This window comes from Clupea harengus, chromosome 23 (genome assembly GCF_900700415.2).
Source record: "Clupea harengus chromosome 23, Ch_v2.0.2, whole genome shotgun sequence".
NCBI classification, from domain to species: domain Eukaryota; kingdom Metazoa; phylum Chordata; class Actinopteri; order Clupeiformes; family Clupeidae; genus Clupea; species Clupea harengus.
In genome coordinates this window covers 14,360,520-14,388,019 of record NC_045174.1, presented here as the reverse complement: position 1 = coordinate 14,388,019, position 27,500 = coordinate 14,360,520, and the positions used below count along the sequence as shown (strand labels likewise).

The 27,500-nt window shown below is 43.5% G+C and overlaps 3 protein-coding genes across 6 annotated transcripts in view; 2 read left to right on the top strand and 1 right to left on the bottom strand.

Moving 5' to 3' along the window:
* Nucleotides 1–1,850: 1,850 nt before the first annotated feature.
* Nucleotides 1,851–6,362, top strand: abi3b (ABI family, member 3b). Its single transcript, XM_031560846.2, has 5 exons — nt 1,851–2,325; nt 3,397–3,564; nt 4,009–4,185; nt 4,565–4,650; nt 4,984–6,362. The coding sequence occupies exons 1-5, from the start codon at nt 2,194–2,196 to the stop codon at nt 5,465–5,467; spliced, it is 1,047 nt and encodes a 348-aa protein (XP_031416706.1). The 5' UTR covers nt 1,851–2,193; the 3' UTR covers nt 5,468–6,362.
* On the bottom strand, nt 6,129–11,903 carry LOC116218625. 2 transcript variants are annotated; one of them, XM_031560845.2, is made up of 5 exons: nt 11,816–11,903; nt 11,557–11,704; nt 9,301–11,265; nt 8,624–8,763; nt 6,129–7,587 (listed from the first exon to the last, which is right to left on the bottom strand). In XM_031560845.2, exons 1-5 carry the CDS (start codon nt 11,831–11,833, stop codon nt 7,369–7,371), a joined length of 2,490 nt encoding a protein of 829 aa, XP_031416705.1. In that variant the 5' UTR covers nt 11,834–11,903; the 3' UTR covers nt 6,129–7,368. The 2 variants fall into 2 exon arrangements, with proteins under 2 accessions (XP_031416705.1, XP_031416704.1); XM_031560844.2 differs by having other exon boundaries at nt 11,557–11,855.
* Nucleotides 11,904–12,128: 225 nt separating this feature from the next.
* LOC105891179 (poly [ADP-ribose] polymerase tankyrase-2) overlaps nt 12,129–27,500 on the top strand; it is a 29,211-nt gene continuing 13,839 nt past the window's right edge. For 2 of the 3 annotated variants that reach the window (XM_031560843.2, XM_031560841.2), the window contains exons 1-14: nt 12,129–12,836; nt 13,296–13,520; nt 13,742–13,837; nt 15,797–15,833; nt 16,610–16,685; nt 16,791–16,885; nt 19,004–19,070; nt 19,455–19,641; nt 20,076–20,197; nt 20,460–20,551; nt 21,753–21,831; nt 22,411–22,582; nt 24,549–24,628; nt 25,082–25,227. In XM_031560843.2, coding sequence (XP_031416703.1) covers nt 12,620–12,836; nt 13,296–13,520; nt 13,742–13,837; nt 15,797–15,833; nt 16,610–16,685; nt 16,791–16,885; nt 19,004–19,070; nt 19,455–19,641; nt 20,076–20,197; nt 20,460–20,551; nt 21,753–21,831; nt 22,411–22,582; nt 24,549–24,628; nt 25,082–25,227 — 1,691 coding nt within the window. In that variant the 5' untranslated portion in view covers nt 12,129–12,619. The remainder of the gene's footprint in view (nt 12,837–13,295; nt 13,521–13,741; nt 13,838–15,796; nt 15,834–16,609; nt 16,686–16,790; nt 16,886–19,003; nt 19,071–19,454; nt 19,642–20,075; nt 20,198–20,459; nt 20,552–21,752; nt 21,832–22,410; nt 22,583–24,548; nt 24,629–25,081; nt 25,228–27,500) is intronic. The other variant, XM_031560842.2, reaches the window with a different exon arrangement.

Below are 27,500 nucleotides of genomic sequence, written 5' to 3'. Positions count from 1 at the left end.
ATGGTGAGGTGAACTGCAGATTCATAAACCCTGCAGATTGAGAAGTGTGCAGAGCAAAGATGAATTTATTGTTTTCAAACACTCTCAAATGTGTGAATGAAGAGCTGTTAATTTACCCACACTTTACTCTTTCGCTTTGAGTATTTCTGTAGTTCTGATGCTAATTGGGCTATTCTAAGCACTCTAATTTTAATGTGGGTTTTTATAACTTTTCTGTATCGCATCCTTTTGATGTTATTTCATTTAAATAGCGTGTTAAAATAATTTTTAGTAGCTTAACCCAGCCCATATCTTCAATTGAATTAATATTATTCAGGTGCCAACACACATTTTGGTGCACTTTAGGATTAGGGCAGTCCTTATGATTGATTCGTTTTTAAGTTAATACAAAGGGGCGGCCGGGTGTGACAATGTAGCAGCGTTAGCTTGACAGCCAATGGAGGAACCAGTTCAATTGGGTTCTATTGAATTATTTAGCTGTTTCTGATTGGACGAGAGACGTTCCATGAGTTGGAATATCCCAGGACATCCCAACTCGGACTTTTTACAGCTAATAATAAATCACACCGCAATGAAACATTCTATAGCACGTGGATACAATTAAGGGATAACCGTTAATTCAAAGTTCTTATAATTCCAAAAGACGTTGACAATGGAACTATTTTTTTGTTGCGGAGAAACAATGGCAAAATAAACATTTTTTAATCAATAACTTCGTGTTTAAATGGTTAATTGGTTGACTATAAAATTGTTTTATAAAAGCAATATAGTACTCGTGCGCAGGGGCGGCCCTAGCACATTTGGCGCTCTAGGCGAGCTTCACTCCTGGCGTATTTGGTGTATTTGGACAGCCTGACATTTTTTTATTCCAAGATGCATAGCTCTTGATTAGTTGAATCATGTCTAATTAAACTGGCTAGCTCGCTCCACAAAAACTAAAGCTGTCCAAATGTGATTACTCTATTTTTTATGACGCAAAATTACGCAAATTGCGGTACAGCTGAACTTGAACTGATGTTTCGACTGAATGACAATGACAATAAGGAACGTCACGATTACATACAATACATTCGCTAAAGTTGACAATACAACACTTGGATTTTTACCAGTATTCCTCACTTGTTGACAAGTTGCCGTGTTTGGCTTCCTTAATGGGTGTGCTATGCAACGAGTAAGATATGTGTAGTGTTGTTGCACTGGCTATTGGCTTTATATGTGCGCCCCTATTTTAATCATGTCTTTTTTTGTATAATGTAGAATAAATGGACATATCATTTTTTATATACCCGCCTCTGTAAAATCCTTAAAGAACTATGTGACAGGGAGTAGGACAACTTTCAATGATAAGGTACATCTTTTCTTCTTTGGGGGCAATTCACGCATTCGTGAACGTTTTCTTATCTGGAATTGATTCTAGGCTAGAACAGGATTTAAGGATTTACCTTTGTCTTTAGCACGTTTCTCTTCTTCTTCCTTTCTTTTCTTCTTAAATTGCGCCCCGGATGGCTTTTGCCTCTTCATTATTTTGTTCTTCAAAGTTTCTTGAACACACACACACTCTAACCAAACGCCTCACTGTGCTAGCATGTTCTGACAACACTAAGGACGTACGTACCCCTTCCGTTGTCGATTTTTGGCTCATTTTACCCTAATGTTAGATTTTTTTTTTTTTATGGCAAAATATTGGTTGGAGATATAGAAGGGGGCGCAAAAAAAACTCTGTCCAGCAAAAAAAAAAACCACACAATTCTTTGGTTCAACATATTTGGTCTTGAGTTGTTTCAGTTCGCCCTCGTATGGTTAACAGGTGGTACTGCGGCCATTGGTAACCTTTGACAGGACACTCTTTTCCACAACATTGCAACATTTTACAATTCCTCCTCCTCCTCCTCCTCCTCCTAAACAAAATAGTTGTTCACAAAAGTTGTTTCAAAACTACATGCTGCGTCTGTCTTAAAATGTTACATTTCGGACTGTGGGGGAGGGAGAGGAAAACTTCACCTGTTAATTGGCGCAGGACGGCTTAGCTTCATGTCGACACTTGTCTTAACAGTATTTCTCAAGCGCCTTCCTTCTAGCAGATTTGAATGGCCGATAGACCCTGCGCTTAGCCAGATGTTGTTTCTCTCTCGGTGGTGAAACAAAGCCCTGAAGAGACAGTGTAGTCAACTTTGGAGCAAATAAACTGCCAAAATGAAGGACGAGGGTTGTTCGGAGAGCATAAACAAGATTTTTCAGGAGGCTCCAGCTGCTAGGAAGGCTCTTCTCGATAATTACGAAAATCTTTTAAAAGTGGCCGAATACTGCGAGAACAATTATCATAAGGTAAGCTGAGACGTTTCTCCTAACTCGTTCCCGTTTTTTGTTAAATAAGGCTATTACTTGAATGCGTAAACAACCTCATTGCATTACCTCCCCTCACTTGACGCTCGCAACATATTTGTTGCTCTTACTGGTACACGCATGTTTGTGTAACACGTTTAAACATAGAAAAAGACATTATTTAAAAATAATACTGATTATTTAAATGATTATTACAATAATTATTAAAATTATGACCTCCTATTTTCATATTCAGAAGAACATACTGTAGTGTCTGTTCTCAAGTAGACACACCTCTCCGTAAGAGGGCCCACAGGGTGCTGTTTTTCTCTTTGCCTGTGTGTGTGTGTGTGTGTGTGTGTGTCAGTGCAAGCCTGAACAGGGTGTGTGATGGGGGGGAGCTGAGTAGCCTCTCTGTGGTATGCTCTGCTCTAAGAAGAGAACTGATCCCAACTTGTTAATCTCCCTTTTCTCATCTTAAACTCAAAAAGAAAACATTACCGGGGCAATGTCATTTTTCCTGGCCGCCTGAGTCCACACGTCACTTTGTCACTTCATTCTGAGAGTAGACACAGGGTAACCAACTGACATTTTTGATAGTGGAGGGTGATGATGACAAGGCTACGCCCATAGGCATCCAGTGTTAGTGAAGCACAATTGCACTTTCATTTTCACTGCCAAAGCTGTTTTAACACAATTCCTATACTGCTGTGGCCAGACATGTACTTGTATGGAATATATCATTGGCTCCGTAAGTCTAAATCTGGCCTAGAGTTAGACTTCAGTTCTATAGAGTTGACAGCACATTGATAGCAGAAAAGAAAAAGAAAAGGCACCATGTAAAAGTGCTTTACACTCATAAGGCCTCAAACTCAAGGGGTCTGAGCTGGGAGTGTTGGACCCCGTACACGGCCTGATAGCTGCTGTAATACCTGGTACCCAACAGCCATGGTCATTTTAAGCCTGACATAACATGTTTATGGATGGTGCACCTTCTGAGTACCCTGAGGTAAAGTTTAGTAATAGCATTTTGACTCTCCTGACTCCTGATGAAACACTGGTTTCCTGTCCCAGGTGGAAGACACATGTAACGTGCTGGAGGAGTCCAAGGCCTACACCAACCAAGCGCTAGCCAGCGTGGCCTATCAGATCAACCGCCTGGCCCGTGACGTGCTCCGGCTGTTGGACACTCAGGTCACTCAGCTCAAGAAAATGGAGTCCTGTGTCCATGTCCTCACTCAGGTGATCAACACCACCTACATCAGCGACAAGATATTGTCCTCTGCAAAAGGACGTATGGTGAAGTGCCAGGGTATTCACTCACATCAAAAACTCACTTTGAATTCACATAGTTTTTTTCACCCATTTTATCCATATTTTCTCACATGTTCCCAAATCTATGGTATGGTAAATGTACGCAAGACAGACACATTGACGTGTTTACTCTGTTGGAGTTTGGCCATATGAACTTGATTGTGCTGTGACTCACCTGTTACCAAGCCTAGGCCCTGTTTGAGGTCTTTTTATAGTTCTTTCGGGAAGAAATGTTCTTTAAAGTCCTTAAAGACAAGTGCTTTGACCACATGCTTCACAGCAATTGTAGTAGTTCTGTGAAGAACCTGTAGCTTTTCCCAGAGAGATGACTTTATGAGTGTGTACTAAAGGATCACGTCACCTCTCATACAGTCGGTGGCCATGCACAAGGAGAAGGTGGCACGGCGGGAGATTGGCCGGCTCACGGTGGAGGCCAAAATACCCCGTGTCAAACGAATTACTCCCCCCGAGTTCCCGGTGGCAGTGCCTGAGTACAAACGCACCCCGATATCCTTCAGCATCCTGGATTCTATGGGGCACGGACTCTGGGTAAGGAACTTGCTGTTTCTGGTTTCACTAACTTACACAATCTCAGTCGAAAATGGTTTAAAAAAAAAAAAACACAATAAAAGCTGACAGTATGTTGTTCCTTGTTCATCACTATTTGGTGAAATACTACAGGGTATTGACTGGACTAGTCTCTTCTCTGACTTGTCTCTTTAGGAACCCTTCTCATTGTGCCCACACCATTACATCTGCCCAGATTTCCACCTTACCATTGTGTTGTGGTCCAGTGATTATCCAAGCATTTCTGCAATTCTATTTACTTTAGCTTTAATGTGTAGCTAGGAATAAGTGAACACCTTTGTAGTGTGGAGTTGTTTGTTTGCGTTTACATTATAGTGGGTTTTTTCTGTTGGTCCCTTAGAATGGCGTGAAACAGGCGGAGAAAGTGGGCTCTGTGCCTGAGAATCCCGGCCCTACCGAGACTGAGCCTGCTGATCCGGCTCTCAGGTACTGTTTGGTGCTGTGGTCATAATCTCTATCACACTTATTGTGGTGCTGTGTTTTGCACAACCTCATAATGAAAATGTGCAGGGTGCCTACTGATGTTGGCAGGAAATGGTTCCAGAAGACATGAGATTCTGGACACAAATACAGTTATTGCATTTGCATTGCATATTGGGGGGGGGGGGGGGGGGGTACCTAGTACATTTTGTGTGTTTATATGTGTCCAAAAGTATTATATTTGCATATGAGAGCAGATTTTTCTATGCGTTTCCCTATATATAAATGTATACCCTTTGTGAACCTATATATAAATGTATACCCTTTGTGACTGTGCAGGGCTGCCTATGGCATTGCTGTTGCTCCTCCATCTGTGCCAACCTGGAAGCCCCAGGAAGCCTCATCTGCCCCTGGGTCCTCTTGCCCACCTCCTCCACCCGCCAGCTCCACTGCTGTTTCTCCACCTCCTCCTCCTCCTCCTCCTCCTCCTCACGGTAACATGGGTGCCAATGTTCCTCCTCCACCACCTCCTCCACCTAATGCTTCTGGAGGCAATGTGCCACCACCACCACCACCACCACCACCACCTCTTCCTCCTCCTGCTGCGTTTGGGGCTTCAAGTAATTCTGTTCCCCCACCTCCTCCACCACCACCTTTTGGTGCAACAGGTAATTCTGTCCCCCCACCTCCTCCACCACCACCTTTTGGTGCAACAGGTAATTCTGTCCCCCCACCTCCTCCACCACCACTTGGTTCCACAGGCAATTCTGTCCCCCCACCTCCTCCACCACCACCACCACCTCCACCCCCACCACCCATGTAAAGACACTCATGTCCACAAGTGCAGAACACTGCATGTATATCTGCTGAAACTAAGCTGAACTGACTCGGATAAGAATCGGCATAGACGAAACAAATGTTCCAACTACCAATAAGGTCACCTTAGGTGTCACTGTCTAAGCCACTGCCTTCTGAGAACAGATCTATCCCAATAGGTTGCCTCTTGCAGTTTTATTAACGCACATAGCAATTGGAAGAATTCAAGAACTCAATACTACTTTAACAGTCATTCATTAGCAAAGAACTGTCTCAGGCATAGTTTATAGGTATACATGATCTTAAAGACTATAGTGGTGTTTTGGAATTTAGGGAACCCCTTACCCTTCACCACAACATTGACATGACTGACATGTCAAGACAGAAGCCATATTCTGTCAGTATTCCTGCACGTCAATTTAACGTTAATTTTCCCAGTCAGGTAAATTTAGTATTTTTTTATTTTATTTGGGGTAATTTTTTCAGGTAATACTCAGGGAATGACATCATTATTTGTCATGGTGGTTAGCTGTGTACTCTATAGGTACTGATATGACGGTCTGTCACAGTAGTTTGTAAGTATGTTTTATCTGGGTTTATCTGTGGTCTCAGAACACAACAAAGTCCAGTTTGTTGCCAGGTTTTTTTTTAACAACAATTGCAAGACATTGATCAAAATAGTTCTTTAATTACGAAAGTGCCAGCACATGGGAAAGAATCATGAAATATTTAGAAGGGATATGTTCACGTCCCCTAAAATGAAATGTGTAATGTGTGATTGAGAAATGTGTGGTAAGTGGGCCTATGCTATAGACTCTAGCAGATGCTTGTTTTTTAAGTGCAAACAGAAAGTACTGTATCCAAACTTCCTACAAACTAATAAACTTCAATGTTTAAGAATACATTTGTATGCAAATCCTTCTTTCATTCATATATACAAGAATTATCTTGAATTAACTTCATCCTCAATGATTGTCATTTAAGAAAGCTGATATTATCAAAGTAACATTTAAAAGTTTACTGGGGAACAGTTACTAGACGTAACAGCTGCATACCAGGTTCCTTTTCAACTTTCAGAAAAACATTATCAAAAATGTTTTCAAATGGTTCAAAATGTATGAACACATAAATATGCATATGCGTTGACAAACATCTAGTCTAAATTGTCATAATAATAGCATTTCAGATATATCTATATCTGTCAGTCACAAAACCACAATACCTTCATAGATAAAAGCATTTTTTTCTCAACTCTTGAGGTAGTATGAAAAAACTAAAGTTCTTAAACAATCAGTTGGAACGATAGATCAAAAGCACACGGAACAGCTGCAGTCTAGTGAAATGCTCAGGCCCAAAACTCTTTCCGGACCCCTAAGAATATGTCTGCCCTCTCTATGCTAAACATTAAAAGGGAGCTTCTGTGTGTCCAAGGTGCACAATGTGACTTATTAACAATCTTGGCTGCTGCTACACCCAAAAAACACACAGATAAAAAGGCACTGACTACGGCTAGGTATCTGCATCAGCCACGATATCAGGCAAGATTGTTAATTTCCTTTTCCTTTTTTGGGTACCCTCTTTGTGTCCCTCCTCATCTATCTTGGTCTCCTTAGGATCTAATTGGTCCAAACTTATTTGTCAAAGGCGCATCATGCGTCACTGCACCACCACGTGTCATAAAGGAATATGTAGTGCGTGAGATTAGGAAGAGCCAGGAAGAATGGATAAAATAACTGTGTGTGTGGAAGAAGCTGCCTGTTGTGGCTTTAACATTGAGAACCATGAGAGCATTGAAGTACCATGTAGCGCACGTATGTATTCACTTTGGTAACACACACACACACACACACACACACTCTCAAACACACACACACACACACACAGACAGACACAGACACAGACACACTCCTATGAGCTCCAGTGGAGGGTCAGAAAAGCCTTCCTGTGGAGATCCATGATGATAGCGGGGCTGCTCTGGCTGCCATAACTGGCACAGGAGTACATGTCATCTGAGCTGGTCATCGCCTCAAAGTGGGAGTACGCGTTGAGGAGGGCTTCAGTGGGTGGGAACTGGATCCTCCGTAAGCTTTCCAGTGTCCTGACGGCTCTGGTTACTGGGATGTGGTTCTGTTGGGTGAAGAGAGGAACAGTTGAGTAAATATATAGAAGGGAAGGAATATGCACAAAATATTGTTTAAAGAATGGTAACACTATTTGAAACCTACCATCACACGACTAACAAAACCACGTTATTAACATGTCAATGGCTGGGTAATAACATGTCTGTTTTTTTCATGTCACAGTCTTGTCAATCTTTTTTTGATGGAGGGTTCAAATAAGGAGGTAACTAAACAACTACAGACGCACCGATCCACTTCTTTTTCAGATCCCATCCGGTTCTAATACCTGAATTTGGATATCTGCTGATACTGAAACCATACTGATATGACACCAAATGTGAGATTGGGACTTTTCAACCCCCTTCCCCACTTAAGGGACGGTGACACTTAAGTGGCCAAAGTTTTTTAAACAGCTATAGCCCCATATAAGACACATAATATAATGCACAGAATTACACCACAGCACATACAAATAACCACACACATTTTCTCCCGTAAGGTCATGAAATGACATACAGCATATGTCATAAATCATACATAACACATACATACATTACCACCAACCCCATTCCAAACAATAACCTTTCGACTGTCCCAGGAGAGTGGATAATGTTCTAGCCCCAAAGCAGCACACGCTTCCACACAGGCCCAGGACTGGAGCCAGTAAGCAGAATGTGTGAGTGACGTGTGTGATTCTACAGCCAACTGTGGAATTGGCTGTGAAGCTGAACCAGTGGGCAACTCGCTGTTCGCTAGGATAGTTGGTAAAAAAAAAAAAGTTGACTGCAAGCTGTCGTGTGTTGTGGTTGTTTAAACTACATATTTACTGACAGCAGTTCTGTCACTGATTGAAATACCGCTGCTGCGTTAGGGTGGTGTGTGTCAGGAAGTGTGGGCCACAGCAAGGCCATGCCATGGATCAGTACCGTGGATCAGTAATGTGAGTCCGATATCCAATTAATGCATCGTGTCAGTATCAGCAACCGATAGCGATATGGGATCGGATCGGTCCCATCTCTACAGAGAACAAGAAAGAAGTGCACCTGTAAACTATGTCTGAGATAGAGACAGAGTTCTATGCTCAGGATGAGGTGATTGTCGAAGTTGTGGAGGCCGTCCTGCCACTCCTGGTATCTGTAGAGCATCTGACAGTCTGGACAACGCCTGATGTAGGTGGATACATCTGTGGCACAGAGCACAGTTAAGCCATTCAAAACCTGCTAGTGTTATTTTTTTAAATGTCATCTTCAAAAATTACTAAAACCGTTTGACTCTCGGTCACAAGAGAGATAACCATGCCATACACATTATGGTTGATGGTATATCGTGTTATGTTGTCATGTTATGAGTGTCAGTGTATAGTGATATGCATTTAAGTATTTGATAAGTTCTCAGTAAGTGTCATGCTTTTTAAAATGTTAACTTCAAAAATGAACAAAACCATTTTAACCCTCGGTTAAGGTAAGACAGACATAATCATGCCATACACATTATGTAAGTAATGTAAGTAAGTGTCATGTATTTGAAAATGTTTGACTGATTTTTGAAGTATTCTGTGTGCCATAAAGGCTTATGAACAGTCATTATATTGGCTGATAATGGTATGCACTGTCAAGATGACAGGATATGACATCTGCTACGACATGTTTATGACAGTGATATGTCACTCTCATGACAGAGGGTTCAGGTAAAGTGTTGCCAGAAAAAAAGATCCACTTACTGTCAGCCACGCCTATCATGGTGACAATCCTGCCTTGGTCTGTCACATTCTCTGCATCTTCAAGGCCGGGGCTGTGCGGACAAACGCCACACGTCGTCTCAACCGGAAACAAATGCGAAGGGAATTCAAACACCGTATTGGTCACGTCCTCTGGCAGATCTGCTGGGATTCTTTTATGATCATAAATGTATTCAACACTCCGTTTGATGTCACTGTTGGCTGAGTAAGCACTGTTGCCATTGGTATATTCCATGTTCCATGACCCAGATGTGTCCCTGGAGGAAGACGCCGAAGTCTTGAATAAGTCCCGGTTTGTCTGAAAGATGTGCCATTTTGCAATGTTTTTATGGAGACAAGACATGTGTGGCTTTGTGCATGGACAGTGCCACGCATTCCGATCTATGTTGTAGCTTACCATCACCCTTCCCAGACAGCTGAAATTGTTTGTTTTGGGCTCGTGGACGGACACGAACATCTGTCGCGGTGACCCGCCGAGATCCACGAGCACGGCGAAGGGTACCTTTGCAGCCTGGGCCATCTTCTGCCTCCTCAGGCACATCGCCCGCTTGGCTTCACTGAAGAACTTGAGGGTGACCATTTCGTCGAGGACTTCCGGTTCCAGGGACTCATCGGCTGCCGTTTCCGTGCAGTACTCCAGGGAGCGGGTGTGTTGACAGTGGCTGACGGTCAGTCCGTGGCGCTGGGCCATCTGCTGGTACTGCTGGCACTCTTTCAAGTCGCAGCGGACCACCTGGCCGCCGTAGACCTTCCTCTGGGCGTGCACCGGTGCCAGGAAGCCGTGAGCGTGTCTCTGGACCGCCAGAATCCCGTTCTTAGCGTCCACGCAAACACTCCTGAGGTGAAACCTGACTTTGGGGTCCGCTGGTATGTCCTTGTGGTGTCGGGCTATGTGGACCTTCAGATTGCGTTTAAAGAGAACCATGGGACAGTGCGGACATTTAATTCTTGGCCTTTGCTCTTTGGACCCAGGTGGAGATGAGCTTTGTGACGGCGACGAGGGGGATATTGCTTCTGGGTGAGGTGCCATGGACGTTCTAGTTACTGTCGAGAATGACGGGGAAGCTGGGAGTGTGGTTTGCAGCAGGTTAGATTCAGAGGGTGTGGAATCGGCCAATGATGTCTCTAGTTCAGAGGGTGTAGCTGTTGGAGTTAACTCTGAAGAGGAAGTTGTGACCGTGGATTGCTGCCACGATGGTGCGGTTGTGGATTGCAGCGGTGAGAGTGGTGACGCTGTGTTTTGCGGCAGAGGCGGTGTGGTTGTGTTGGTTTGCTGGAGGGAGGATGTGGTTATTGGGGTTTGCAGTAGAGAAGATGTGTTTGTTAGGGTTTCCAGCTCCAGAGGGGCAGTGGTTGGGGTTTGCAGTTCAGAGACTGTGGTTGTTGGGGTTTGCGGTGGAGATGATGTGGTTGTTGGTACTTCATCCTGTGAGGATGTGCTTGTTGGGGTTTTCTGAAGAGTGAATGTAGTTGTCGACGTGTCCTGAAGTGAGGACCTAGCTGTTGAGGTTTGCTTAGCCGAGGATGTCGTTGTTGTTGTTGTGGTCTGAAGCAGCAGGGGAGTCGCTGTTGAGTTTTGCAGAGGCAAACGTGTCGTTTGTAGCCACAAAGGGGCGGCTGTGCCTTGCAACCTGACAGGCGTAGTTACGGTTTGCAGCAGCGAGGGTCCGGATATGGTCTGCAACACAATGTGTGTTGTTGAAGTGCCCATGGAAGAGGCTTTAGCGGATTGCTGAGACGAAGAGACCTGGTCGTTAACTGTGGTCTGGGCAGTGTTGTGTTCACCAGAACAAGTCTGTTTGGGCACCACGTTATGAGCGCAATATTCCTCACATCTTTTCAGGTGCCTTACGAATAAGTTTTTATTGCCGACATTTTTGTTACAAAAGCAACAGTGGTAGTGTGGAACGTCACTGCATTCCAAACCACATTTGTAAATTTGTATTCCTGAAAACCATAAGACAGAAAACAAATTAGGTCGACATATATGGCGCAAATAGTGCAGGCTGGCTTCTAAAATGAATAATCAAGGCATAGAATTGCTAGCTTTCTAACGGTCATTACAATAGGAAGTATCCTTAATCTGGTACGTATCCGGTTAACATGTGACAGGTCCGTGTGATACGTCTGCCTAATAGCCTAAGCCTGCAGACTGTTTTTTCTTCTTCTCAGTTCAACCGATCTCACGGGTTTGTCTTTCTTTATACATTCGCTTATGTCAATAAACAACGATCTTACCTTTATACGTGAGGACGTTTCTTGAATGGGTCTGAATGTGGGGCACAAGAGATGCGTAGTCCCCTGCCTTCTTGCATAGTGTGCACTTGTAAGAGTTACCCACTTTAATCATTGTGGGTTTGGTCATTCCCACATAGGATGTTAAAACCTGGTGGAAATGAACAGATACATTCTTACATGCAAAGTTATCAGAGTAATGCACACACACAGGGACAGACATACACACAACTAGTTTTCCGTGTACCTGAACTCCACATACCTTTAGCGAGAGCTCCATTTTTGCCCGCAAGTAAAGCTTCCTTTCGAGGTTTCTCTATGGTGTTTGGGAAGTTGCAAGACCAGCTGTTTGTGAATTACCGCCACCTGCTGGGTTGAAGTATATTGATCATGGTGAAGTGTATGTGCGGAAAGACTAAAGAACAGCCGACATAAAGCATAATGTGCTTATATTATGATGCCTTTTAATGTTGTCAAAATGTTAGATTGGTCACCAATTGTTTTAATGGTCATACCAGTAAACTACCGGTATACATTTGAGAAAGAAAATCACGGATTGTATTGCTCCCTCCTCTGTGTGTCCTCTAGAGGCCGCTATATTTCTGTTTAGAACAGTAGTCCGTTCTGTTTGTAGGCTGGGGAGGAAGACAAGATTCAACGGAGAAGATAATCAAGCTACGGTAGTGTTGGTAGACATTTGTCAATTAACTGTCTGAATATGTCTATTCTTAAATTCGAACCTATTGCATTTGGATATTTTGGCAGGTGGCACTGCACAAGACAGAACGTCGGGACTATGGCACGTTGAGTGATTGAAGAGCACAGCGCTCTCCCTGAAGCCCCAGCCCTGCTGTTCCGTAACCAGAACGATTTGACAGCTTGTGCTTGTGCGGTGTAACGTGCAGAAAGACGCCAGCTGAACATTTGTTGTCTTAGCCTACAATGGCAGACTAATGTCGGCGATAAACTGGGAGGGACAACACTTCCAATGCCCCCCATAACACCGGCGTGGAAACTCACTGTTTGCATTTAACGGGGACAACTTATTTTGAGGGCATAGGGTTCAATGTCTCTCCGTCGGTTCTCGGGGGTCTCGGGCTTCGTTGGTGGGGGCGCCGTATCTCCCGTGATGGATACATCCGCGGCTGTGGAAGGCGACAGGGAGCTGTTCGAGGCCTGCCGAAACGGAGATGTGGAGAGAGTAAAAAAGCTCGTGAATCCGGAGAACGTGAATAGCCGCGACACAGCGGGCAGAAAATCCACCCCTCTCCACTTTGCTGCAGGTAAGTCCATTATTTAGTCTAGGCTACTGAGTGGTCTAAGTGGTCCCCTACCAAAGGGTTACCTAAGCAATTGCCAACAACACCCAGTTTAAATTAGGATATTGGCTAAATTATTCATAAGCTAAACCAGACAAAGATGCCTTTGAAGTCTACAGCCATATTTTATGGAGTTCAGCATTCAACATCTCGTGCAAACATTGTTGTAATATAATCACAATTTAGTCTACTGTTATTTCTTATTCAAAGGTAAACACGTATGTTTATAGGCTTTTATTAAGCACAACATATATTGTTTAGCTGTAGTTTATATTGCTTGTCATCAGGTTTGTGGTGCAGGTGGCTAAATTAATTTTTATGAATTCATTACATTAATTCATAACATGAATTAATTGATTTATTTGTTGATTTGATTTGATTTGATTTGATTTGCTTTGCTTTGATTTGATTGGCTCCCGTCAGGTTTTGGTCGCAGAGACGTGGTGGAGTTCCTCCTGCAGAACAGGGCGGAGGTGGACGCCCGCGACGACGGGGGTCTCATCTCCCTGCACAACGCCTGCTCGTTCGGTCACGGCGAGGTCGTGAAGATACTCCTCCACCACGGAGCGGACGCCAACTCCAGAGACAACTGGAACTACACCCCGCTCCACGAAGCCGCCATCAAGGGCAAGATCGACGTGTGCATAAGTAAGACCACTAGTCCTCGCAAATGTCAGAATCTCCAAAATATCAGTTACTATATGACTTACTGTCATTCTCTTGATTTGTGGGAATGAAAGTGTCAATTAGAGCCTAATTAAGAGATCACTGTGAAGTATGTTGACTGATTTGACTGTTAAATCCTTAACATTGTGTGAATAATGTTTTTAATGCATTCTTATTTGGTCATATCTAATGTGATGTTCCAGTGCTGCTGCAACATGGGGCTGAACCGACCATTCGCAACTCCGATGGGAGGACGCCACTGGACCTGGCAGAGTCCTCCACTAAAGCTGTTCTCACAGGTGGATACACACAAACAGTGGTGGAAGAAGTATTAGAGCCTTTACTTAAAGAGGACCTCTTATGATCATTTTCAATGTTCATAATTACATTTTGGGGGGTGCGCTAGAATAGATTTACATGCTTCAGTGTTCCAAAAACACCTTATTTTTCTCATCTCTATTCACTCTACGTCTGAAATACCCAGTGTGTTCTGATTAGTTAGCTAGACAGGCAGTAAAGATTGTGTTACAAGACACCTTGTAACAAGGAAAAGGGCTGGAAATCCAACTAGGCCTTTCAGGCAGCTGAGAAAAGTGGTTTCTGTGGGAGAGAGTTACTCCATCTAATGTGTTCTTTGGGCTTTGTAACTTTGCAGACTTAACATGCATACAAAAGCTATATAGCCCACTAAGGAGAGAGAAATAGCAGAAAAGCATACTAGGTCCTTTTTGAGGGACCAAGTGCCAATACAGCAATGTAAAAATACTCCATTGCAGGCAAAATTCCTGCATGAAAATGACTACTTAAGTAAAAGTACATAAGTATTAACAGCGAAATGTAGTTAACATATTAAAGTAAAAGTACTGGTTTGGTTCCTCTGACTGATGTATAATTATATATGACCTCATTAGATTATTAATACTGAAGCATCAGTGTGTAAGCAACATGTTACCGTTGGAGCTGCTGGAGGTGGAGCTAGTTTGAACTACAGTCTTAATCACAGGGACACCAGATACATCTGAGGGGTTGTGAGATGATTAATGAGGGAGGAGGAAAGAAAAAACTAAGTCCTGATACACCCTGTGTCCAGTTTTTTCTACTTTTTTTTCTCTAATCTTTGATTTTTGGTGAGATATTGAATCATTTGAAAATCATTATTGAAATGAAACTATGTGAGAGGTCTAGAGGGGGAACTCGTAGACATCTGAAATGTGACCCCGACTACACACTGCTTTTTGTAAGACGTCCTAACGGCTGTAAAAGCTTGTGGTATTATTCATTGTGTAAAATCTTCATCTTAAAAGTACTAAAGCTGTCAAATAAGTGTTGTGTTGTGTGTAGAAAGTACAATATTTCCCTCTGAAATGTAGTGGAGTGGAAGTATGAAGTGCCATAAAATAGAAACACTCAAGTAAAGTACAAGTACTTTGTACTTGTACAAATTGTACTTAAGCGCAGTAATTGACTAAATGCTACTTTCCACCACTGCACACTAACACACACACATTTGCAGACATACAGAAACATGTATGTCATTTATTTAGTGCAGTGGTTCCCAATGTGTGGGGCAGGTCCCTCAGGTTGGGGCGCGGAGTGAGGGCGACAAAAATGGAACGAGAAACCTAAACAAATAACTACAGGCCAAATTAAGTATGGCAGTGCTCTTACAGCATATAGCCTGCAGCTAACTTATTTGGTGATGAGTTTATAACCTACTTTGTACTTACATAATAAGGTCAGGGGAGGGGGTCTGCCATAAAAAAGTTTGGGAGCCGCTGATGTAGTGTCTTTGGAAGAAAGTAAAGTGAGAAAGTGAGTGTGTCGCTCTCACACACTCAAGTCAAGGCTTGATTACCTGGTATATCTGTGCTGAAAAGAGTGTGTGCATGTACATGTGCACACACACCTACCTTTGGATGGAAATTTCCAACACAGGCATACACACACATGTGACATGCCATGATGTTCACACCACAGACAAGATGCTATCATACACACACACACGCACACACACAAATAAATCAATCAATCAATCAAGTGCTGCTTCTTCCCCTCTCGTGGTGCATATACGTGTAGGCTGTAAAACACGGTGCTTCTGTTAGTGTCATCTTCTTGACGTACTCTGAACAAGGTCTGTGGTGCATCAGGAACGCTGTGAGAAGAATTCTGCTATTTTTTTTAAGGATTTCAAGGGAGTGGTTGCTGTGAACTGGCAGTTATGCAACAAACTAAATATACCTTTCCTCTTCCACACTTAGGTGACTACAGAAAGGATGAGCTGCTGGAGAGTGCAAGGTGTGTTTTTAAATGTTTTATTATTGTGACATTTCTCTATGCTCTTAAAGAAAATCATCCTCTGCTAGACATGACCAGATGTTTTGTGTTAGCCCTGATCAGTCACATCAGTGATAGTGTGACTGGGAGCACCACTGCGATGCAACTTGAGAATAGAACACAAACACATGTTGTTGTGTAATGGGAGAGGGGGTGTTGATTTATATGAATAGAATAAAGTAAAATCAGAGAATTTCTAGGTATAATGTAGAATAGACATGAGTAGAATAGCATTAACTTGAGTAGAGTAGAATTGAATAGAATGGAAGGTTTTGAAAGTTCTTCCCTGTAAGACCTTCCAGGTAAACAGAACACTGAAGGCCACCCACCAACAGTCAGTGCCACTGAATGAAGTCCAGTCAACATTAGAGCCGTCCACATCCATACCAGTGTCATTAGTTCCTGCCAAAAGCAGCTCCATCCAGATACAGATGTGCTCGTAAATTAATGGCCACGCAACAAAATTTGTCTCCCTCAAACCAGCCCTGTCCAAATCTGTCTCCTCAAGTCTACAGTCTCTCACCAAAACCTGTACCATTAAAATGTCACGAGCCAATAGATATGTCCCATTGACAGCGACTGTTCTACACCACCGATGAAAAGAGCCCAAAAGAACCCTAAGGAACGCGACTGGAACCTGAAGCCTACAGTGCTGCAGATATTCAGGAACAGCAGCAGGGTTCTGGGTTCTTCCAGTGGTTCCACTCTGACTCTAGCGTCTTGTCTTTTTTGTTCAGGAGTGGGAACGAGGAGAAGCTAATGACATTGCTAACGCCTCTGAATGTCAACTGCCATGCCAGTGACGGGAGGAAGGTAGAGAACACATTCATTCTTCCACATGGTGGCTGTAATTGTGATTGAGTGTCTTCATGTAATGTGTGTGGTTGTAAATGGGATGGTGGATGTTTGTTCCTTCAGTCGACTCCGCTGCATCTGGCTGCCGGCTACAACCGTGTGAAGACAGTCCAGCTGCTGCTTCAGCACGGTGCAGATGTCCATGCCAAAGACAAGGGGTGAGATGTGTGTGTGTGTGAGTGTGTGTGTGTGTGTGTGTGTGTCTGTTTGTGTGTGTGTGTGTTTGTGTTTGTGTGTGTGTGTGTGTGTTTATGTGTGTGTGTGTTTGTTTGTTTGTGTGTGTGTGTTTGTGTGTGTGAGATAGATGCCAAGTGAAAAAGAGTGTGTGTGGTCATGCCAGCAACAGCGGCTGTGTGTGTGTGTGTGTGTTCACATGCCAGTGTGTATGAGTGCATGTTTACTGACACATCAAAAGCTGACAGACACTGGGCTGTGTGTATGTGCACCGAGTGTGTGTGTCTGCACGTGTGTGTGTATGTGTGCGCTTCACTGTGTATATATGCATGTGTGAGAATTACAGTGTTAATTTTGGCAGCTATTTTAGATTTAGTCTTAGTCTTTAGACGAAAATGCATATTAGTTTTAGTCACTTTTAGTCATTTTTATCCTGCTTAGTTTTAGTCTAGTTTTCGTCGACGAAAACTCAGAACATTTTAGTCTAGTTTTAGTCGACGAAGTCTCATTACATTTTAGTCTAGTTTTAGTCACATTAAACAAAAAATTAAGTCCATCTTATAGTCACATTAAACTCCTTTCCATCCCTTGTCAGGCCCGGGGACCCCTTGTGTTGTGTCTACAACTGCATAATAGTCAAGCTTGCAGTACGTAAACTGTGGATGCAATTAGTCTCTAAGATACAGGTCTCCTATGCCTACAGCTGAATTCCAATTAATTCAATGTAAATAATAATTTTAAGGCAATACTTAATTAACAGTATTATCATTAAAATATAAGAGAATATCAAGTCTAGATTTTGAAGATTCAAATGATGTGATAACACAATACAACTACTATGCCTACCTGGCCTTAGTTAAATCAACCACATATCCTCCATATGAATTGCTGTGCAATCTGATAACCAACATACAGTATTTAGCTAGACGGATAGTTTGAGAGTTGAAAGTAGTGCTAATAACAATTGCATAAATAGACAAGGATATGTAAACCAATCACATTCATTTATTTTTTCTTGATTAATGTCATGCGTGGCCTGTCCTATAGTCCATTCTGCAATGTGTTTACTAGCTAGTTATCGATAGCTAGTATAACTTAGCTATGCTACCTCATAGTTAGCCAACGTTAGCTAGCTAAAAGTTTTGGAACTCATTTGCCAAGCCAAACGGGAGGTTTCAATCGAAAATGACTAGCTAGTTATCCAAGCTGACACAACCTATACACTCGACTGCCCCTTTGAAGTTAACTTAACGTTGGCTAATATATTCGAATAACTAGTTAACATTAGCTAATTATCATTGACAGTTACTAGCTAATTTACCTTGGCATAAATGGCAGGGTTGTCTTGTGCGCTTTCAGGTGCCTCTTGTTGTGTTCTTCCCATCTATTTTGAAGCCACAAGGTTTCTCTCTGGTTATTGCGGTGTATTGTGTTTTATTTTCTGTCAAGTTATAATTTAAGACTGTCCAGATATCTATTCTTATTTGTCTTCCAGTACCGAGTGCTTGAACTTCAGCCATCATAACGTTAAGCCATAGGGCGTCACTTGCATGTCTGGCCATCTCAGGGAGTGGAGGAGGGATAGATACAGGACCGGGCAACATTCAACCAATGATGTGCATACAAGTTTAGAAAAAAAAAACAATTGTGACTTAGTCAACCACCAACATTTTCGTCTCGTCTCGTCTCGTCAACGAAAGTTAAAATAGATGTAGTCATAGTTTTTATTTATAAAGATCCGTTTTCGTCACGTCTTAGTCTCGTCTTAGTCACGGGAAAAAGGTCGTTAACGAATATTTTTCGTCATAGTTTTCGTCAACGAAATTAACACTGGTGAGAAAAAGGCAGAGGGAGAAACTTTGTGGTCATGCCAACAATTGCCTTGGGCACCAGGCAGCGTGTGTGTGGTCATGTGCCCATTCACGCAACAGCCTTGGGTACCAGGCTGTGTTTGCAGTCATGCCAACTCAGACAGTGGGTCATTTGTGTGTGTGTGTGTGTGTGTGTGTGTGTGTGTGCGTGTGTGTGTGTGTGTATGTATTAATGTATTTATTTGTGTGTCTGCTGCTGGCCAGAGATAAATGAGTCTTGTTTTCCTTCAGTGATCTGGTGCCTCTTCATAATGCCTGCTCGTACGGACACTACGAAGTGACAGAGTTACTCGTGAAGGTCTGTTTCTCTCTCAAACTTTTACTAACAGTAATATACCACGGGTTATTTTATACAGCGCGATGCATGTATACACACATTCAAAATCACAATGCTAGTGATATTGGTAACAATAACCATTAGTAGTAATGTTAATGATAGCATTAAGAAAATGCTAATATAAAAATGTCACATTGGATGCATTGAGTAGATTTTGATCTGAGATGACGAGTGTGTGAGGGTGTTTGTAAGAGAATGTTCTGTATTTTGTTACTTCAGAGCAGTTACTCGGCAGTTGTATTCGTTCACCTATGTCTTACTTTTCTCTCTCTCTCTCTGTCTCTCTCTCTCTCCCTCTATCTTTCTCTCTCTCTCTCCCTCTCTCTCTCTCTCTCCCTCTCTCAGCATGGGGCCTGTGTAAACGCCATGGACCTGTGGCAGTTCACACCGCTGCACGAGGCCGCGTCCAAGAACCGCATGGAGGTCTGTTCCCTGTTGCTAAGCTACGGGGCCGATCCCACCTTCCTCAACTGCCACAACAGGAGTGCCATCGACCTGTCACCCACCGCCCAGCTCAAGAAACGCTTGGCATGTGAGTCATAGCCACTCTTCCCTCTGTGTTATCCATCTAATAGCTTACATTTACATTTAGTCATTTAGCAGACGCTTTTATCCAAAGCGACGTACAAAGGAGAGAACAATCAAGCTACGAGCTATAGAGACCTATGTAAATACTACTTTACATAAGAAATAAAAAGTGCAGGGATGTAACTACTGGAAGTGCGAGTTAAGTACTAGTTAGAGGAGATAGCGTTAGAGGAAACATAAGGAGAGGTAGAGGAAGGAAGAGGACGGGAGAGGAAGTGCAAGTTAGGAAAGGAGGTATAGCATCGCGTAGCATCACAGACTAGATGTATAGTATATTATCCTAGTATAATTACTTTGAAGTCAGTATCTTAATGTGCACATTGTGATGTAATAAATCTGGCCTCCTTCCTCTCCGCCTCCACCCCCACCCCTCCTCAGATGAGTTCCAGGGTCACGCTCTGCTCCAGGCAGCACGGGAGGCTGACATGGCGCACCTCAAGAAGCACCTCTCCCTGGAGACCGTCAACTTTAAACACCCCCAGACCCACGAAACCGCCCTGGTACACCCCTACAAGAGCCCACAGCTTACTCACCACGTGTTATAGGCAGTAACCAACTCACAGGCTGACGCTGTATCAGTGATAACATACAGTATTACAATATAACAATATTAATGGAAAAGGAAAATGTCTGACCTGTTGGATTCACTTAGAGTAGTATTACATACATCTCACTTTTGCTGGTTCGAGACTTACCTCATACATTCCAGTTTGTGTAGTCGCAGTGTAAATCATTCATGAGTTCTTCCCTCTTAATTTACAGCACTGTGCGTCAGCGTCACCCTACCCCAAAAGAAAACAGGTCTGTGAACTACTGCTAAGAAGAGGAGCCGGCGTGAACGAAAAGACAAAAGAGTGAGTGTATACCTGTCTCTCCTCAAAGCTCCCAAGGAGAAAGCCCTCTCAAATACATGACTGTTTACAAAGGAATCTATAAACTATAGATGTAGACTTTTCCTGATGGTGATTTTGTTATGGTGAAGACTTGAGAAAAAAATAATTGGTCCCTATTTTGACGGCGAGAACGGCTGGCAGGAGTGGCAGAGCGTGTGCACTGTTGTACTGAAAAGGAGCAAAGAGCTTCATTAGCATTTCCCACCGAGCATAATTGAGACTGCATTCAGAACAGAAAGATGGCACACTTAAGAATGCCGCAATGTTGGATTGTTTTTCTAGGTTTTTCTGTTCTGTTCAGCTTGGATCCTGATTATTCTATCTACTGACAAGTATACTTTTTCGTTGTGAGTGTTATTATACGTAATAGTACCTATCTGAGCAGCTGGTAAAGATGTGGCCAAAGTGTAGTAAGTACTAAGTGGGCAACTTAGCGAAAGCCGACCGATAGCATTGAGCGATCCCTTTAGACTGAATGCGTCAGATAAGACTGCAATGTAAGAAGATGGCAATATCGCCAAGGGTTCCGCACGGTGTTCTCGAGGATCGCTTTTACAAGCTTTTATAAACCGTAATGCTTCTTTTGTTGTTCAAAACAAATACATTCATGGACACATAATTGTAGCCTGTCAGACCTGTTTTAAAATACCCTAGCCACATCCACGAAAAGGTCTTTTGTGGAGAATGCGCTGGTGTGTTCTTCTGCCTTCTAATTGAACTACAATATGAGAATAGAAATAACAGGAAAAGTCATTATTGTGTATTTACATCGTGGATTCGTTCACTGCAGATTTCGCATTTCATTCAAGTCGTACAAATTAGACTACCTCTTCCCAGACGCTCAAGTCTTTCAAGGGGTTTAACTTTTGAAAACAAATGTTTTAGTAGAATAAGCAGTTTTCCGCCAGCTGTTTTCATTGTCAAAATAGGGCTCATTGTGTTTAAAAGTATACACATGCATATTTATGCTGAAATTCAATGCATTTGTTTTATTTTATTTCAATACAAGTCAATACATTTCTTTTGACATAAATATATGTTTTATTGTGTGTGTGTGTGGTTGTGTGTACGTGTGTGTGTGTGTGTGTGTGTGTGTATGTGTGTTTGTGTGTGTGTGTGTGTGTGTGTGTGTGTGTGTGTGTGTTTGTGTGTGGTCTTAAAGCTTCCTGACTGCTCTCCACCTGGCTGCTGAGAGGTCTCATAACGACGTCATCGAGGTGCTGGTGAAACACGAAGCTAAAGTAAGCACCGCTCTCATCCTGCTGCTGAGGTGTGATGGCACTAACACACACACGATATGTGTGAATTAGCATGCTGAATCAACAGTGTCTCACACACACACACACACACACACACACACACACACACACACACACACACACACAATATGTGTGAATTAGCATGCTGAATCAACAGTGTCTCAGACACACACACAGACACACACACACACACACACACACACACACACACACAATATGTGTGAATTAGCATGCTAAATCAACAGTGTCACAAACACACCAACACACACACAGAGACACACACAAACTGTACACATGCACTTATAGTGCGGAAATTCACGTTGTCCACCAAGATATGCTTATACTTGTATTTACATACTCAAATGTGTGTGTGTGTGTGCGTGTGTGTGCATGTATGTGTCCACACACACACACATGCACACATACACGTACTGTGCAGGTGCACTGACAGTATGCAAATTCGCTTTACCAACTGAAGCATGTCTATTCAATCGTATTCAAATCTGTGCGTGTGTGTGTGTGTGCGTGCGTGTGTGTGTGTGTGTGTGTGTGTGTGTCCAGGTAAATGCCGTGGATCACCTGGGCCAGACGGCGTTGCACCGGGCGGCCCACTGCGGCCACCTGCAGACGTGTCGGCTCTTGTTGAGTGCTGGCTGTGACCCCCGCCTGACCTCTCTGCAGGGGTTCTCCCCTTCCCAGCTGGGCTCCCACAGCGTGCAGGAGGTGCTACAAGGTGACGATCACACACCCACACACACACACACACACACACACACACACACACACACACACACACACACACACACACACACACACACACACCTCCAGCATCAGTAACTTACACACATACGCCCCTATAGCATCATTAACTGCAATATTCAGGAGGTGCCACAAGGTGACGATGCTACCCCCAATACTCTCCTTCTAATGTCAGTAACACCCACACCTCAGTATTAACCCCCAACACACACCAGTAGCATCCTTTCACACCCTTCTCCTCAGCCCAGACATTCCTAACAGCCCACCTCCCCAGCATCTAGAACCTTACTCACTGGCACCACCACCGCCACTACACCGCCACCGCCACAGCTGTCCCCAAACACTCCCGTCACTCAGCCGAAGTTTGTCTGTATTTGTTTGGATTCGTTGTTGCATTTGAAGTTCACAAGTCCCCAGTGTATTAGACGATAAATTTGCGCTTCATCATAAAAGGTCCCTGAACCTGAGGTTGTCCACCTTACCTGAACCAGCTGTGTCTCAATGAGGTAAGGAAAAGGGAGAACTGTCTTGATGTCTGTCCTAACAGTCAGTCCTGAAATTCTAATGTTAGAGGCTGACTTGCTCTTTCCAGACGTTCAAGGGTTCAGTGTCTATGTGTTTATGTATTTATTCTGTTTTTTTTTTTTTTTTTAATGAACCCTTCATATCTCAAAGGGAGAAGTTAGAAATGTAATGTTAAATACAACCATAGGCCTATCAGTTTCTCCTGAAGCTGTAGCGGATCAGTGCGCTTGTCTCTCACGCCTTGATGGAGTGATTGTACTCAAGAAGCCATGACCTATATAACACGGTAAAACTGGTTGGGGTGGTTCACAACATCCGAACAGTGAAAGCACCTGTGTGGGGTTGTGGCTACGTAATCACTGCCTAACCAGAACACCGCCTGCCTGAACTTCCCAGCCAGCCGAAGAGAGTGCTCAACAGACATCCTTTTTCCACGACAGAAATACATTAAGAAAAACCTGAAACTGTATGTAAACAACAGCCTCAGTTCTGTTTGTGTGGAGCTGGGTTGCCATCCAACTCATTCGAATATTTAAAGCGCATTCATGAAAATTCGCCTCAAGAAAATTCGAGTCCCTCCACTGTGCTATGCAAATGAAAAATGGGCACGTTCCTAATCAGGAGGGGACTTGTGAGCAGCTGTGGGTTCAAAACTAAGGGTTGACAGGGGAACTTAACTGGAAACAACAACTGTGATTTATTTGTGGATAAACTAGATTCTATCAGCCTTAGTCGCATTATACCCCTATGCGAATCGGGAGTTAATCCATCCCCTCTAGCGAATATTTCTTATTCGACTTAGAAGATGTTATGCAAATTTCAAGCGTTCCTACTCAGGATTTCCTATTCGAATGGTCAAAATTCACATTCAAAAGTTGGATGGAAACACACTCTGTGACCCTGTCTTGTCGCAGTCATGGGTAATTGATACCGAAACATGGCCATGGATCCCACATGTGTAAATGAATGCTAAGTTTGATGAATATGCTCTCTTGGAGAAAATGCTAAATAGAAAATCATTAGACTTATTTATTGATACGTGTATTGAAGTCATAAATGTGATATATAAAATAGATATATAACATTTGCACAGAGCAGCCCTTACTGGGAAATGATCAAAAGAATCATCGTTTTCTCATAGCATCCTCGTCAGTTGCCAGCTGTGATAAATTCAGGGCTTTTGTACTAATTGCTCCTCTTCACTGTCTGATTAACACACCCCATATAATCCCATCAATGTTTCTGAAGCATTTAGATGTGCTTTGTTTAATATGGCAGATGCCATTCAAGATTCAGCATTCAAGTCCTCACAACAATTTTAGTTAAACTTAACACATACAATATACCTGTATGTGCCCATGGTGCGATTTAGCATGTTTTGTGATAAATGTTGAACTTTTTGCATTTTTTCTCAGAGGGAGCTTTGGTTGGGAACTCAGACACCGAAAGGCAGCTTCTGGAAGCTTCTAAGTCAGGAGACCTGGAGGTAGTAAAGGTGTGTAGTGTGTGGCTGTGCTTGTGTGTGCTCAGGTGTGTATGGGTGTGTGTGTGGCTGTGCTCAGGTATGTGTGTGGGTGTCTTTGCATGCATGCATAACCATTGTAGTCTAAAGTGAGTTATGTGTGTGCAGAAGATTAGGTCTAAAGTGTATGATAATGTGGCTTTTATGTATTTTATGCTACATGTATATCTCTGTGGGTGTATATGTGTGCGTGTGTGTGTGTGTGTGTGTGTGTGTGTGTGTGTGTGTGTGTGTGTGTGTGTGTGTGTTAGACATACACTTTTACTGATTCCTCTGGTCTTATATGTGTTTATTCTGTGTGTGTGTGAGACATAAACTTTTATTGATTCCTCTGGTCTCACACACGTGTATTCTTTGTGTCTGTGTGTCTCTGTGTGTGTGTGTGTGTGTGTGTGTGTGTGTGTGTGTGTGTTTTCTCACCTGCAGAAGCTGTGCACGCTGCAGAATGTGAACTGCAGGGACGTGGAGGGCAGGCAGTCCACCCCTCTGCACTTTGCCGCCGGCTACAACAGGGTGGCCGTGGTGGAGTACCTGCTACAGCACGGGGCCGACGTCCACGCCAAAGACAAGGGGTGAGACAGCAACAACCCCCCTACACACACACACGCACACGCACACCACACACGCACGCACGCACGCACGCACGCACGCACGCACGCACGCACGCACGCACGCACGCACGCACACACACACACACACACACACACACACATTTAAATAATTTATTTGAATCCACTAATCATATTCTGTACAGAAAGGATTCAAACATTTCTCAGAGGTTGAATACAGCTTAGTGACTCATGGGTACAAGAAACATCTCCTACGCCAAACAGCAAGACTACCTATAACAGCTGATACAGAGCAGAACTTTGCTAGTTGTTTTGATTGTCTCTTACTAAGTCCTGCCAGTCGTAGCCCACTGACCGAAAGCTTATGGACATGCCCCAGGCTTCCAAATATCAATACTACCATCTTACATGTATAGCCTAGGTCTCTCATCTTAGCAACAATGGGCTGGTATTTGGTCAACTTGTCAAGGAAGGCTATGTCCATATAGAGGTCATAGACACAGGCTACCTCAAGGACTACTACCTCTCTTTTAACCTTGTCCAAGAAAACAACATCAGGAGTGTTAGGGATGTTGCAGAACACATCATCAGAGCTGTTAAACCAATCTGGCATTATACGGGAGTGTTTGTACATTGACACATTGGGGGGGAATACTCCCTTAACAGTACTAGAAATTAGGTCGACAATGCAGTCATGGCGTGCAGTATAAAGTCCTTTGTACTTATTGCAGCCATTAACAATATGAGCAATGGATTCTAAATGTTGGTTGGGATTAGAGTGCATTATACAGTGTGGATGATGAGTGTTAGGGTACCATAATGCTAGATTGTATTTAGTTGGCAACACCTGTAGTCTGGCTTTAACAGTAAATCAGAGGATGTCCTCTCCTACAGCAGCATTCCTATACATTGAATGAGAGACAGAGTGGTCAGCAAAGTCAAGGCATGCCAACTTCCCCTGCAGTCTCAGTCCAGTCCAGTGTTGTTTTGTCTCTGCCTGTTTAATGTTCAGGAGGGACTTTCTTGCTGTTGTGTTGTGGAGTGTTTGTTGTGTCCCATTGTGGTAGACAGTAGCATCCACATTAACACACACACACACACACACACACACACACACCACACACACGCACACCACACACACACACACACACACACACACACCACACACACGCACACCACACACACACACACACACAAACACACACACACACACACACACACACACACACCACACACCACACTCTGCCTTTTTCTCACACATGCATATATACACAGTGAAGCGCGCACAAACACACACACGTGCAGACACACACACTCGGTGCACATACACACAGCCCAGTGTCTGTCAGCTTTTGATGTGTCAGTAAACATGCACTCATACACACTGGCATGTGAACACACACACACACACACAGCCGCTGTTGCTGGCATGACCACACACACTCTTTTTCACTTGGCATCTATCTCACACACACACACACACACACACACACACACACACACACACACACACACACACACACACACACACACACACACACACACACACACACACAAACACACACACACATAAACACACACACACACACACACACACACACAAACACACACACACACACACCACACACCACACACACACACACACACACCACACACCACACACACACACAAACACACACACACACACACCACACACCACACACCACACACCACACACCACACACACACACACACACACACACACACACACCACACACACCCACACATCACACACCACACACACACCACACACACACACCACACACCACACACACCCACACATCACACACCACACACACACCACACACACCCACACATCACACACACACACACACCACACACCACACACACACCACACACACCACACACCACACACCACACACCACACACCACACACCACACACCACACACCACACACCACACACCACACACACACACACACACACACACACACACACACACACACCACACACACCCACACATCACATCACACACCACACACACACACACACACACACACACACACACACACACCACACACACCCACACATCACACACCACATCACACACCACACACACACCACACACCACACACACCACACACACACACACACACACACTCCTGTCCCCATCAAAGACAAAGGGTGAGACAGCAATAACAAGTGGAAGTATGACTCCCACTTTATAATAAGTGTCCTTCTTACAGACTACTTACCTTACCTTACTAGTTTACTACC

What these genes read in the sequence shown, in the direction of transcription:
- abi3b (XM_031560846.2), top strand. Translation starts at nt 2,194, where the DNA reads ATGAAGGACGAGGGTTGTTCGGAGAGCATAAACAAGATTTTTCAGGAG. An exon ending in CTATGGGGCACGGACTCTGG is followed by an intron (nt 4,186 to 4,564) that starts GTAAGGAACTTG and finishes TTGGTCCCTTAG; the next exon opens with AATGGCGTGAAACAGGCGGA. An exon ending in CCTGCTGATCCGGCTCTCAG is followed by an intron (nt 4,651 to 4,983) that starts GTACTGTTTGGT and finishes GTGACTGTGCAG; the next exon opens with GGCTGCCTATGGCATTGCTG.
- LOC116218625 (XM_031560844.2), bottom strand. Translation starts at nt 11,833, where the DNA reads ATGGAGCTCTCGCTAAAGGTATGTGGAGTTCAGGTACACGGAAAACTA. An exon ending in AAACGTCCTCACGTATAAAG is followed by an intron (nt 11,266 to 11,556) that starts GTAAGATCGTTG and finishes TATGGTTTTCAG; the next exon opens with GAATACAAATTTACAAATGT. An exon ending in CATGATAGGCGTGGCTGACA is followed by an intron (nt 8,764 to 9,300) that starts GTAAGTGGATCT and finishes TCTGTGCCACAG; the next exon opens with ATGTATCCACCTACATCAGG.